Source organism: Cottoperca gobio, chromosome 7 (genome assembly GCF_900634415.1).
Source record: "Cottoperca gobio chromosome 7, fCotGob3.1, whole genome shotgun sequence".
NCBI lineage: Eukaryota > Metazoa > Chordata > Actinopteri > Perciformes > Bovichtidae > Cottoperca > Cottoperca gobio.
The window spans coordinates 18,769,825-18,785,573 of NC_041361.1; the positions used below are offsets into that span (position 1 = coordinate 18,769,825).

The following is a 15,749-nucleotide window of genomic DNA, read 5'->3' on the forward strand; positions in this document are numbered from 1 at the left end:
TAAGCCCATTTTCTTTGTTACCTGCCTGCTGTACGTTAGCCAAGCCTGACCCCCGGCCTACCTGTGGGGGAGAGCCATGTTATTAAAGGCAAACAGATCAGTTTTGTATTACACATGTTTGTATACTGAAGATGCCTTTTGACATGGAATCAAAACCACATTTACTTTACTTATCCTGCTCATTTGGCCATGTGAGAACAATAACATTCAAAATAAGTGTCCCCAAATAATTGCACAAAGATGGCAGAAATTGTGAGGCTCTATAAGAAATAACTAATAACAGGAAATTACCAAAAACATAAGATTTACGTTTTGTTGTTTCAAATGTGTAGATATCTGACAGCCGACTTCTCTGTCACATGTCTGTGTGAACAGCATGCAGTGAAGAGGGTCGGTGTGAGACCAGAGCACAACCTCTCCAGACACATACCGTGCCCCAGTGCGCTGTTCATTACAATAACCTGTTCTGTATTCTTGAGTGCAAATACACAAATTGCGACATCATTTCCATAAATAATATTGAAATTGATTATGAACAGCTACTGTTGGGCCAGTCATTTGAGGATAATTCCAGTGTATTATCTCCAAGAGGCTAAGCCTGGAGGGGATCATATGTTTTGTGCACATTTTTGCTGTATGCTCAAGGACCTCTCATGGTTGTGGTGATTAAATCTTTTGAGAAACATATTTTATTGACTGTTTTATACTGTCATTGTACTGCTGACACCCCACTCCTCTTAAGTAGGGGCTGCAAGTGATCAACGACGCATCTTGTTTACGCTAGGGGATTAGGAATAGTTCTGGTCCAGATTTGACAGCCAATGTAGGACTAAAGGTACAAATAAGGTTTTATTTTGTTTTTCTGTCGTCAGTTCTACAGTCCAGTCCGGTCCAGTCCGGTCCAGTCACACAAGAAGGTTTTACAAGTTCAGTTTTAGGGAAATATTCATTTGTATTTACTGTGCAAAGTTGTGGCTAAAAATAAGTCGGACAAGAGACAAGAAACACAAGCAGTCACATGATCAGACAGGTTGTAAAAAAAATAAAAAATAATCCAGGTTAGCCAAATTTATGTAGATGAGAAAAAACAGATGAACGGTAAAATGATTCCACAAACCGTCCTTTGCAAACATCTGTAAGAGTTCACACACTCAGCTGTAGGGCTGTCGACACATTCACAGATTTCAGCAATTACTTGAGTGAATGCAATGTTATTGTTAGCTAAGGATCTGATGGCCAACACTGTGAAGGTAAGAAAGAATATTCTTTAAGCACCCACTCAGTCTTAATATAGCTCAGGTTGATATAGCCAGAGACGCAGGTCCACGCCAACATGCTTTTGCTTATTTAACTGTAATTACGTTTGTTTAAACATCTCTAACCTTGCAGGATGACAGGTTACTAAAACTGTCCAGTAAACATGCTCCGTGTGAGTCCATGTGACTTTTGTTTACGAGCCCTGCTTCACTTGTAATTGGGGATCCTGGAGCTACACAAACTGACAACGTTGCCACCACGGTTTAGATCGAAGCCAAATATCTGTGGGTGTGACAGGGTTGTAAACAAAAGATGGAAAAAAAAAGATGCAGGAGAAATAGAAACAAAATAGCAATACCAGTGTTACTTTATCAGTTTTCATAATTATCTCAAGGAATGTCTGACTTCTCTCATCGCCTCGATGTGTCAGACAAACAGCCACATTTCAACCTACTAATGTTTCCCTCATGTGAGAAGCTTCATGTTTCCCCTTGTGCAACAGTTCTGCCAACATAGTCATTATTCTCTCCATACACTCAATCATACACTCAGTCTGATATTCTCACATTCAAGTCGATCTTAAGTGGGTGATATTTTCCGTACGGGAACATTAACTTATTTAGTTTCCTACCAATGGTTGATACGAGCGAGAGACATAGAGAAAGAGAGAAAGAGAGAGCGAGGGATTGAAAGCGAGAGATGGGGAACGAGAGTGTCGTGCTATTTTTGGCCTGTCTGAATGTTTCCTACGCGCACACACACACACACACACACACACACACACACACACACACACACACACACACACACACTCACGCTTCTCAGGCTTGTTGTTGTTCAGAATGGTGGGTGTTGAAAGGGTGAGTTTTGATTTGATTCGACGCTACGTTTGGAGGAGTTGGTACAGTGTGTGTGTGTGTGTATCCCTTGGATTTTCCTGTGGTTGCTATGGTTTCTTGCTGTGTTTTGAACAACTTGCCACAGCTCCAAACATCCTCGGGGGTGTAAAGGATCCTCAGCCCATCATTACACGCTCTGCTTGCGCTGTCGCCGGGGTTGACCTCAGCTCACTTTCGATTTAACCAGATCAAACGTCCAGAAGAGGCTGCAATTCATTCAGATGAAACCATCTTTAAATCTAAAGTCTCAATATCCATCTCTGCTGTGGTGTTTCTGCATTACACTTCCCACAAAACCCCTGTCTGTCAAAGGGTTTTAGTGACATTACCAAGTTTATTGTTTAATATTTCCCGTGTGTGCTTGATTGGTATCTGTGCTCTTATTTTTCTACGTGCACCTGGGGGTGAAAAGTCCCGTTATTCCACCTCTCAACCCCGAGTAGTGTTGACTGCACACATGACACCATTGCTCTGTTGTGGAAAATGTCTGTCAGCGATCCATTGTGTTTCTGTGGACTGCACATGTCACCACGGCTTTTGCTGCGGGTAGTCAGAGACTCGCTCTGTCTCTCTCACACATACCGGGGAAACATTTTGAACACGAGTAATGTCTGCAAGGGAATGTGTGATGCTGTCTTGTTTGGGTTTCCAGTTATGTTTGCACTCTATATGCAGTGTAATGTAACTGCGTGGGATATATATGAATGTATGTATCGTGTTTACATGCAGGCGTATGATGTCTGGGAAATTGAATGACATTAGGACAATATTAGGTCAGAGCTCCATTTAGAGATGCTAACATGTATCATTATCTTTAAAAAGATTTAAAAACAACTAACAACGTTAGTTAACGATAGATGCTTTTCTTCTTCATCAGGCTCATGAATTTCATGAACCTTCTCTGCTCGTTCTACAAAGTCCTCTTTTCATTCAGAAATATTAAATGTTGTCCAAACAAGCACATGTACAATAAGCTTGCCTCAATACAACAGGCTTATACTGATTTGATTTCAACCAGGGACTTTACATGACTGTATAAAGTAATACATTTACTATTATTTAAATACATTCATGCGTTTGTTATTTCAAAAGCAAGCAGGAAAACAAAGAGTGATTTTATTCACTCCTGTCTGTCATCTATTCTTCTGATTATTATCATTATTATTATTATTATTATTATTATTATTATTATTATTATTATTATTATTATTATTATTATTATTATTATTATTATTATTATTATGTGAGGAATCAGTGTTTGTATCATGTTTTTCCCCCCAATAGTTTGTATTTTATTTTCAAGTCATAACATCACAATACAAAGATGTACACTCAAAACATCGAAATCACAAAGAAATAAAAACAGACACATGCGTGAATTCCAATAACTTCAAAATCATGAATCAATTTAGCGACTGTCTTATTTAGTTATGCAGCACAACAGCAACAGAAAGGACCAGATGGCAGTTAGTGAACATTTTTATATTTGTACACATTATAGATACTGCTGGAGGGAATAAGTAATTACATTTAGGTTTAGCTAAGTGTAGCTCTGGCTATTTCACCAGCTAGCTTTAACTTGATGTCTCTCTTTAGCTGTTGTATTGGCAGTTTTTCTGTTTTTCCTTTCATAATTGCACTTTGACAACACATGTAACATGTCATGTCAATCAAGTCTATTGAATCGAATTGAGTGCAGTTAGTGTGATGGTTTAGGTTGTAATGCACATCATTATAAGAGTGCTGTTACTGGACATTTGATCGTTTATTCCCATGGAATAATAATAATATTAATGTTTTACATGCTAAAACAAATGCTCAAAGGTCAGATACTGCTCCTAACTTGTATTTCCTGTGTTTTGGGGTTGTAGTGCTGTACTGTGCCTTCACTGATCTCAATGTCTGGAGGCGAAATATGTCATTTTCTTCAATAGCGACATTCAGCGTATTCCGTGCTTTAAATAACCTCCAGGTTATCTTCCATGAAGCAGAAGGGTCACACACGATTTCAGCGTGTACTTGCGGATGTGCAAAGTCTCTGTTTGTCTGAATCTCATGATTATCAACTGACCGCCACACTGAAAGAGAGTGTTTTCTGTAGAGTAGTGCAGGTGTGAAATGTCTGCCACTAAGATTACTGGCAAAGAGAAACTTTGAAAAGGAAATCCAGCTCCATTTAGAAAAGTTTGAGTGTACTCCTGCAGCTGACCACACCCTGATACTCTCTTGCACACAAGCACATATGAATATGTAAACACACGCACGGATATCCACATATGCACATATGCACAAAAATAAAAACACACAAATAGAGCTCAGGTTTTTCCTCCCACATATTTTCCAGCCTTATTATTTTCATCCCCTTTGTTCTTGTGTTTACTCAGCCCACTAAAGATAATACGTCTTTTCCTCCGCGTCTCATATTTCTCCCTGCCTTTATCTTTCCGTCTCCCTCTTTCTATCTTCATCTCGCTCTCGATTCCCCGCTCTCCTCCCTCCTCCTCCTCCTCCTCCTCCTCCTCCTCCTCCTCCTTGACTTTTCTTTCTTTCCCATCACCCTCCCCTGTTTCTCCCCCTCTCCTCTGCTCCTTCTTTTTTCTTCTCATGCAGCATTCCTCACATTCCTGTTGGCTTCTTAAGGGGAAGGACCCCGCTGGCAGCACAAGGCCAAACATTATTACAGCGCTCTCAGCTTCTCTCATCCTCTCTTCTTCTTCCCCTCTCTTACTGATTCCACCTCTCCATTCACCTTCTCTTATTCTCTGACTCTTCCTCGGTCACTTTTATCTTTCTAATCCCCTCCCTTGTTCTTTCACTCCCTCATTTCTTCTCTCTAAAACCTCCACCCGGGCTAATTCCATTTCACAGATAGTGACCGTATGCTTGTACTGAGACCACTGTGTTTCATAATTAGTGGAAACACAGGTCATAGCCTTCTCTGTTACGTGAAACAGGCTCATTTATGTTTATACAAGCGCGTGTGCAGTGTTTATTTTTTTTTAACAATGCCACACTGTCCGCACATGGGAGATAAAGAATCAGACACATAATTGCTCACAGAAAAGTCTCAGTGACTCTCACAAAGCAGGCAGTTTTCTTAATTAAGGGTTTAAATGCATATGCATCTTTCCTTGTGTCTGCATGCATCTAAATGCGTCGTAAATTATCTTACATGTTCAAGTTGAAGTTTTATTTGACAGTAAACTTCCTCTAGATGCCTCAAAATGTGTTCTTACTTTTATTACCTTGTTACACAGACACACTGCCTCACTCAGGTGACAGCAGACAGATTAATTAAAGCCACACGACGGCTGCTTTAGTTGGAGGTGCAGTGTCTATATGTGTCAGGGGTATAGTCCTGAGAATCTTTTAAATGCACAAATGTATGTTGGGAATGTCTTTATTCATGTAAAGAGAAACACAAAATTCAGGCACCAGGTGAAAATTCAAAATGTAAAACTATAATGGAATACAATGTAGTAAGGATCTCGGGCTTTCTGTACTGCTTTGAAATATTTATTCTCTTCTCGATCAACTGTTTACTCCTTTCTCTTCTTTTGTGTCTTTTGTTTGGGGAAGTAACCTCTTTAAATGTGACTTTAATGGCAACTTTAAATGTGTTTCAACAAGATTTCTGCTTATGTTCAAAACTTTCTGCAAATTCAAAACATATCCCACATGCGTTCTCTGGGAAGTCGTAACATTACGATAATAAAGTTGTAATTTGCTGAGAATAAAGTCAGAATCTTTCAAGATCTGTACTAATTACATTCACTAGACACTGAAGTGCAGGAGTGATTGTATTTAGTATTTGTTAAAACTTACTTGGATATTTTTACCAAATGGTACGCCCTTGTGTTGATATGATACCTGGTTTTGGGTACTGATACCAAAATAATACTTTTTTTCAAAAGCTTATTATGAGAAATATGAGGGTTTTTTTTCTTCTCCAAAACCTTTTCTTCATTTAACAAAAACAAACAGATGTCCTAAATAACAGAATCAATAAATAAAGTAGCAATCTAATAAATATAAAGATTAAGACATTGCCAGCTCTTTCTATATTTGGTTATACAGACACACCGTCAGATACATATTGTACTCCTTTGCTTTATACCTTCTGTGAGCCCTAGTACATCCTTATAACTTTTAATTTAGAGGATTTTAATTTAGTTTTGTAAACTTCATTTTGTAAAAGATCTCTTCTTGCGTCAAATTTCGTGTTGTAGCAGAAGCACATCTCTGCAGGTGGGAGGCAACTGCTCAGCACACAGTTGACCACATCCTGCCCCATATGGCACTGACAAAAAGCTACACACAACTATTTTTAACTGTGTCATTTTAGTATGATTTACATTAAGGGTTTGACTAAACGTGTTTCTGAAAACTTGCTTCCAACTTGACAATTTCTTTGTAAAAGGTGTTATATTAGCAGAGATGTCCTTTGTATTCACAGTAAACAGCAAGGACTGACTCATATTTGATTTCTCATAAAAAGTCAATAGCCTCATATATGGACTAACCTATATATGTTGGAACTAGAAGGGTCCTCTGGGAGCCCAGACCTCCACAAATGCAGTTTCTATAAGGATAAAATAATGAGCCCCGTGATTCGGAGCCGATCCAAAATGTATTAGGTTCTTCCTTGGCCCATGATGCACCCTTCCACCAAGTTTCATGGAAATCAGGGCAATTATTTGCTCGTAAGTCTGAAATCCTATCTTATCTCAGTTCAGGATGACATTTAGTATTTTTGTTATTACAGAAACAGAAAGTCCTATCTTCTCTTATGATATGAACTATAATATAAATGTCCTAAATTAGTGATTTCCAAAGTTAGGATTGTATAGACCTTGTCTTTAATTAACAATAACTGCCAATTCCTGTATCAATGGATATATATCAACTGCTAAGACTCACATGCTACGTCCGGCTCTGTAGAGGCCTACAAGGAGGCATGGAGCACTGCCAGTGGCCGAACAGATAATTTTTTTTGTCCATGATAGCATGCTAGCTAGCCAGTGATAAGTAAGAGCCGTTGATCTTTGGCTTGTCCATCTCGAGTGGTCTGCCGGTAAATAAACATAGATACAGGCATGACAGGACTCGTGTCGATTGAAGAATCTAATTTACAGTTGTAGTCAGGGTTCCTTAAGTCAAGATAAGATTGGAGGTCTGAGATAGGATAGGACACAGCCATGAGTTTTTTAAATTGCTATAGGAAAATAAGATTGTTCCTATCGTTGAAACTTAAGTTGAGATAGGACAAGCAGTTAGGATATGTCTCTGGAGTGAGGCTCCAGCTACGTAAAGGAAAGCTCTTTTTATATAATATAGATGTTGTTTGTGGAAAGTACTAACTGACCAGTGCTGCATTGTGTGACTGTGTGTGTATACTATATGTGTGTGTATGTGTGTCTTCCTCTCTCCCTGTGGGCGGTTGCCTGCTGCGCTGCTTTTCTGTCACCCTGTGGTTTTGTTATTTTCAGCTTGAAACCGGATGTGATTCATACTGCATGGTAGATTGTGTAATTGAATGGACTAACCACACACACACACACACACACACACACGGGCACACACACACACACACACACACACACACACACACACACACACACACACACACACACACACACACCATGTCAATGCACATAGAGACATGCAATCACAAACACACATGACACACAGCAGAAAACACATGCACACACACACACACACACAGTTATGTAGCTCTATACACCCACACACCGAGGGTTTCTGGGAACGGTGTTGGGTTCCCCCCGTTCACAGAGGCACCCGAGGGTGAGCGAGCGGACGACGAGCACCACCAGCAGAAGAGAGACGCACGCTTCTTAGTTTCAATATTGGTCTGAAACATCAGCCGTTGACCTGACTGACGCCGAGATCGGAAAAAAGGATAAAACACACACATATGCTTGTGTTCTGTGGAAACAAGAAGACGGTTCAAAGTGGGGAAAACACTGAGAGGTGCTAGTGAAACTCAAAACAAAAAGGTTTCTGCCTCAAAAGGTTTAAAACCATAGTATGCAGATAGGGTTCATTTCAGAAAAACAGGGAAGAGATAGAGGTGGACAAAAATAAGAATACAAGTATTTAAGTACGTCTGACATAATGCAAAAATAGATATTCAATAAGACTTATTTTTAAGACAGAAATCACAACAAATTACTGTAGCTGTTCATCTTTATTTTATTTCTTCATTCATGAACATTTTGTTTTGTTTTTGTTGGCCGTTTATTCATTTTATGATGTTACTGAATGTATTATTAAACAGAGGAAGAACCGAGGACTACCGGGCTGACCACACTTCATTATATGAATGTGTGATGCTTTAAAGGATGTATGTGACTCAGTGTGAGTGACTGCTAACAGCAAACAGCCTCTTAATTCTAGGAAGGCTACGGACCAGAAAAACTGACAAGACGTCATGCAAGCTACCACAGTAACGTATGTGCTATAGGTGTGTGTGTTTATGTGTGTGTGTTTAAGTGTGTGTGTTTGAACACTGACACAGACAGGATGCTCTCCTTCCTCCTACATGGTGCCCTGCGCTAGGTGTTCAAAAGCAAGTACAGATATATGCCTGCTATGTCAGAGTAATGCAGAGGATTAACTGGTTTTATTCCTTGTACAAAGTAGTTACAACAGGTGTGAGGTACAAAGTGTTGCCTGCATGACCTCATTCATCAAAAGAAAACCATCTATATAACCAATAATCAAAAGCATCAAGTTAGACATTTTTCTCTGACTTCTACGGGATTACCTTCCACCACTTCCCTGGTTTTACAGTAACTGTTGGCAAATCTTATCAAGCATATTACCCCAGAGCTTCCTCCTGATGTCTCAGTCATTCTGTAGCACGGTCTCATTTCAACCCCAAATCTAATGCATCGAGTAGAATATGTTAAATGATTGTAATGCGAATACATCTATTGTAATTTTCACAATAATTAAGAGGCAGTAATTTACTATTAAATAATTTACAGTAGTTACAGTGGTAACTAAAAGGTCTCTCAGTGTAGAACTCGGCCACTGCTGTTTCCACAAGTGAAAAATAATGCGTGTATCTGCCTCACATTTGAATGGCTTCTTCCTCGGCCCATGCGACACCATTCCCCCAAGTTTCATGACAAATGTAAACCCGTTGTTTTGCAGACAAACAAAGAAACCAACAAAGCTAACCGAAAACATAACTTCCTTTGGCGGAGGTAATGATAACAATACTATTTACAACAATAGTAAAGATATTATACCTTTTTTATGATACTGCATCTATAGCTGCAATAGTGGTGTGTTACTGTAAAATGAAACACAATAGCTTTTATGATACTACGTACTTGATAACAACAACAGAGTACAGATATTCCTATATATATGCTGTATATTAAGTACTACTCTTAAAAAAGCAGTACAATTTTCATTAACATGCGAGATAGGGCATGGCCTTGGTGGAGGTCTGCGTTTTCCGAGTGCCCTTCTAGTTTTGATTGTGCTCCAGAATTGTACATACCATGGTTACATAAATCAAATGGGCCTTTTCCAGATGCTAGCAATATCTATTCCCAGCCGACAGCAACCATGATTAGATCTACTTTTCCATAATGGCCCCTCAAAGAGTCAGCTAACTGTAGCTAACTTTGCAATATTTAATATTGATTTGCAGACCAAATAGCACAACAATTTCCACATGCTGCTGTGTAGACCAGTCAGTAACAGTATTACAGCACAGGGTAGTTTCATAAGAGACTTGAACTAGCTTTGGTTATATACTGACATAATCTTTAATCCTATACCATATGAGCAAATTACTTGCAGTTTTAATCTGATACGTTTCAACTGCACTGTGACATGGTTCAGGCCTTTCAGTGAATGAAAAGTACAGTAGGGAGTAAAGCTGTTTGTACAATGAGCTCAACAATCTCTGACATTGGTATTAGGCCCACAGAAAGTATTCCAAACATTTCCTCATGAGTGCCCGACCAACAGGCTTTCTTCTTCTGGTGTTGACAATGTGAAAACAATGTTCAGGAGTAAAAGTGAGGTCTCTACTGTATATATATAAATATATTAATTCAGTGTGGTTGTCAAATCAAATGTTGTACAGATTGATCTCACTAAATGGAAGCACACATGCTTTTATGTTTTTAGAGTGCCTTTGAGATGATTGCAGGCACCAACTGACAGGAAATCAAAATTAAAAAGGAAACCAAACTAGATTCTTTGTTTCCTGAGAATAGTTTACAGACGTGATTTTTTTCAGAAACTTTTATTTCATTTCAGTTTCAATATGCACCCCCAACATATTTAGAAATAAATCTCTGCATACCCGAATGTGTGACAGGTGCGTCAGAGGGATGTACATAGATAATTAATAAACATATTAATATTATATTAAAATAAAGATTTCAGCAGTAAATGGACAGTGTGCAGGAGTGTTCTCATTGTTTACACACACACACACACACACACACACACACACACACACACACACACACACACACACACACACACACACACACAAACATACACACACACACCAAAATAACAATTAGTGGTATGGTTTCATTAGACATTTGATAGACATTAGCTCAATTGGTGACATTACAGACAGACCAGTCTATCCATTACGCATACTTGCTGCATTATGTCATACTGTATGTTACGAGCTCAGGGACAAATACAATGGACAAATAATGTCAGTGTTACTGTTCCTTTGTAAGCAGCTGACTCACTAACACATGCTTTATCTTGGTAGTGTCACATGTTTTTCTAAAAAATGCTGTTTCACCCTTTACAAAAATAAACAGAAACAGTAGGCTGTTTGTGATCTTTGGAAACATTTCCCTCGTGAAAATGTTTAAAATATGTGCACATACGTTGGGAGAGTGGAGTGCAAAAGGGAAGTTGAGCACTCAAGGGCAAGAAAAGTGAAATAAAACTCAAATCGCTGTGCCCGGTGCTATAACAGCTGCTGGATTTGAGTTTTTTGACAGCAGATGGAGACACAGTGTAAGGGCCATTGTTTTTAATTGAGTCAAGTTAAGACTGTTGAACAAGTTATAAGGAGTGCAGCGCGGATTGGCTGCAGTGTGCACCCAATGGAAGTCAATCGGTGCAGGAAAACAATAGTCCCGAAGGTCCGTGTGTAGTCAAATCTATTTTTGGTGGGGCCCGCCTTGCTTGCTATTTCTGTCAGCAGGAGAGCAGAGGGGAGGGGGAAGGACTTGAGGGGCTGGACTTTTCTTTTCTGCAACTTGCCTCCGATAAGTCTCTTTTCTTTTCCTCCTCCTCCTCTGTACCGTCTGCTGACAACGCCAGCGGATCTCACCATCACCTTCCGTCGGCTTTTTGGGTGCACAAGGACTTGTTTCGCTGGATTACTTTCAAGTGTTTGGACTTTTTCGAGAGGTTGTTGGGTGTTACCGGGTTCTGTCTTACAAGGTAGGCAACACGGTCTGATGTGGGGACAGCTGGGAGTTAGTTCTATGCCCTTTTACTTGTTAACTGTGCTATTTTTTTGTATCGGAGCTTTGCATTGCGAGGCAAATACATGGCTGGTACCTGCGCAGGTGTTTGCTCTGTTTTAATTGCTCACGAGCGCACACAAGCGACACACGCGCAAGTGCGTTAGTAAAAGTAAAGAATGCTGGACATACACACTTATCTTTCGTCTCTTAAGGATTGTTTTTAGCGTTCTTCTTCTTCTTCTTCTTCTTCTTCTTCTTCTTCTTCTTCTTCTTCTTCTTCTTATTATTATTATTATTATTATTATTATTATTATTATTATTATTATTATTATTATTATTATTATTATTATTATTGAACTATCATTCACTTCTGGCCCTGGTGTTTGACCCCCATTAGCTTTTTGCAGCTGAGCAGATGTTAACCAGCATCGGCAGCAACAGCACACACACACACACACACACACACACACACACACACACACACACACACACACACACACACACACACACGCATAAATGGGGTGGGGGGAAACATTATTCAGAAAAAGAAAAAAAAACATTTACAACTTGCTTTTCTACTTTATTCGTCTCATTTGTGTTTGTGTGTTTTGTTTCTGTTGACCCAGCCATCACTGCCATACACATTTGATCCAGATCTGTGTGAAGTATTCGACCTGGGGGTTGGGGCTTACATCACAAGATTGTGCCCAGCCGCACCCATCAGGTGGCCAAGTCTGCTAATACAAAACTTAAAGCAGCATTGAGTCATCTATGACTTTTATCTGCCTCTATTGGCCGCCAGCAGGAATTGCAATAACTTCTCTGGGACAGTTTATGGTGTTCTGCAATTTTAATTTTCACAATAGAAAGGAGAATTTGAGATAAGCAACATTATTATTTTGGAGCTCAGAGCTGCCACATATGCTTGTTTTCATCATTATGTTAATTGTTGTTTATATGAGCTGCATTTCACTAATTTATTCTTCTGTTTGTCTCCACAGATGGAATCAGCACCTCGGGGAACATCATAAAGACAGACAGACAGGACAACATATTTCGTGTAGTGGCAGGTAGGACTTTAAAGCTCTAAAGAGAATGAACAGTAACATTGTACTTAAACGCGTTAAATTTAGGTCACAGCCGCCAGCGCTAAAGCATTTGTGTGGAAAAATGCTGCTTGTCTACAGTCAACCCCCTCAGTACTACATCTTGTCCTCTTTACAACATTTTTTTTTACAACATTTACACATTACACCGCCTGGGTGACAGCACTTCTTCCAGTACAGAATGATCTAAGCTGTTTAATTCTCAGAAAAAGTGTAGTAAAGTACAGAACAGGTGTTTGTCTATTTGGAAAGATGTACTTGGCCTGCTGTTTTTTCATATGTGCATATGTGTTCAATCTGGTTTGCTGCAGGTCATGCAGAAGTGTCAAAACGTTGTACAAATTTGAAGGTATTAAACATTTAGCTGGTTTTGGCTAACAGTTCAAAATGTCCAGTTGTAGTTTTTATGAAAAGTTATGTATTCCTGAATTCTAATTAGTCCTGCAGGAAATGTTAGGGTCTGCCAATGGTGCTAATATCCAGTTTTTCCAATATCACTTTGATTTTTTCCTTTGTGATCTAGTTTATCTTAAAATCCTGGCATTTAATCTTAGAAATGTCTCCTTAGGCTATTGAAACAAACTTATTTCCTACAAATATTCAGTTGCAAGTGTTTTTCATTTGTCACTTAAATCCGGTGTTTTCCTTTGAATGTGGTCATGGCTGGACATGGTTGGACAATGAAAATGTCAACATTGTTTACTTGTATGATAAAGGATGTGAAGAGCCTGCGCTAACCCATCTACACTCATCTCACTCTGCTTTATAGAAAATCTAACCACTTAATAAAATGTTGGGAATGCCTTTCTTTATAATATCCATCAATTTCTATCGTGACCGCAGCAGTTGTATATCTTTATGGCAAATTTCTCTCTAATCTGATTCCACTCACTATATAAAAACTTTAGTAGGGCTGCAACAAACGATCATTTCCATTATCGAGTCGTCTTCGTTTATTTTTTTTCTATTTACTGAATAGTCGTTTGGTCTTTTAAAATTCACAAATTCATCCCAGTTTCTAAAATTCCAATGATTTCTTTTAAATGTCTTGTTTTGTCAGCCCAAAACCCAAATATATTCAGTTTAGTATGATATAAAACAGAGAAAAGCAGGAAATTTTCATATTTGAGAGGCTGAAAACAAAATTTTCTGCCATTTTTGCGTGAAAAATTACTTTGAAAGGTTTCTTCTTCAACTTGAGATCAAAATGTATTTGATCCGCTGCTCCACCCATCAAGAACAAGTCATCCGGCTGTTTCTTTGTGTTCTGCCTTTTAGTTTAGATTAGCATTCTCCACTGTGAAGCATGCCTGTGTGATCACACTGTGTAGGATTACAATGCATGACTCTCTGAATGGGAGCCGGCTCTCGCTGTGCCAGGCTCCGCTGACTGTATGCTCACCAAGGACCGTGTGTGTGTGTGTGTGTGTGTGTGTGTGTGTGTGTGTGTGTGTGTGTGTGTGTGTGTGTGTGTGTGTGTGTGTGTGTGTGTGTGTGTGTGTGTGTGTGTGTGTGTGTGTGTGTGTGTGTGTGTGTGTGTGTGTGTGTGTGTGTGTGTGTGTGTGTGTGTGTGTGTGTGTGTGTGTGTGTGTGTAAAAACCCGGTGAGGTCATGGCCGTGGCTGTAGGGTCTGGTTACATGTGTGTTGTCCACGCATGGCAACCGACACTGGCTCTCTCTGCTTTGTCTTCCTCTGTTATGTCTCTGCTTTCTCATACGCACATATAACCTCACATTGAAGAATTTCCACTGGTTTCAAGCGTAGGATGCCGGTCGTCTCTGAAGTTGCAGACGGGTTATCAGTCTAAGGTGGCAGCAGTGTGGGCCAGATGTGTTTTTTAAAAGCTTCTAGAGCTCAAACAGCCCTTTAAACTGCTATAATAGATATGCAGGCCACCAGGATTTCTCACCACGTATGTTCTTCTTGGTACTTCTGTAGTAACCGCAAAGGTTTTCCTAAAACTCCCAAAAAAGACTTGACACATGTTTATTTCATTTCATGTAGTGTGCACATTTACAGTACACTTCCTGTCCATGTTTTCTTTTTCCTCTCTGATTATCTTTTATTCTGTCCTCTCTGGCTCACTAAACACAGCGTGGAGAAACTTTAGGGCCAGATAACAACGGGCATGATTGTAATGGCTGCAGAGGAGATCACATATCCTCTTCCTGATCCTGCTTTCCAAACACTCGGGTCAGCAGATCCAGACATTTAGCTTCTTTTTGTAACTGCTCTGCGCTGAGTGGGAGAGCTGAGAGAGGAAACCTTAGTTACAGTAGATACAGTGGGAATGATTGAAATAACTAAGGGAGGATACATACGGTGAAGAACAAATTGAATTAGGGCTGCAACTAACCATTAAAAAAAAAAATCAAAAAAATATTTTGATCATATTCTCGATTGATTCATAATTTTGTCATTAAAAAGTCATAAAATAGTAAAAAATATGAAGTTCACATATTGAAATTGTTTTTTTTGTCCGACCAATAGTTCAAAAGCTATTCATCCTAATAATAATAATAATAATAATAATAATAATAATAATAATAATACATTTTATTTAGAGGAGCCTTTCAGGACACCCAAGGTCGCCTTACAGTGCATTTAACAGAAACACAATCAAACAGTCAGCTTGTTGAACATTGAAGTTAATATACAAGTACACTATTTCATATACATAGAATTAGAGAGGCAAAACATCAATGGCAATTTTAGTGATTTGCATATATATATATGTCAATACTGCAAATATTTTTCGGGATATGCTCTAATTAGAGGGAGTGAATGAGTGTCAACACTTTATTTCACAAAGCTCCTGTTAAGCCTTAACTCTGGTTTAATGTTTTTTTTCCTTTTTCCTACCACTTATCTTCCTCACTACTTTATACGTCTGAGTAACCTGACCTCATTTAATTAACAGGTTTAGTCTTCATTGAGCACACCGGTAATATATCACTAAACAACATCCTGGAATGGTAACACTGCTGCAGCTACT

General features: G+C 39.1%; 1 protein-coding gene across 1 annotated transcript in view; it reads left to right on the top strand.

Annotated features, from left to right (window-relative positions):
- hdac7a (histone deacetylase 7a) overlaps window positions 1-15,749 on the top strand; it is a 61,832-nt gene that overhangs the window by 5,015 nt on the left and 41,068 nt on the right. The window contains exon 2 of the mRNA XM_029436079.1: window positions 12,649-12,717. Within this exon, the coding sequence (XP_029291939.1) occupies window positions 12,649-12,717 (69 nt within the window). The remainder of the gene's footprint in view (window positions 1-12,648; window positions 12,718-15,749) is intronic.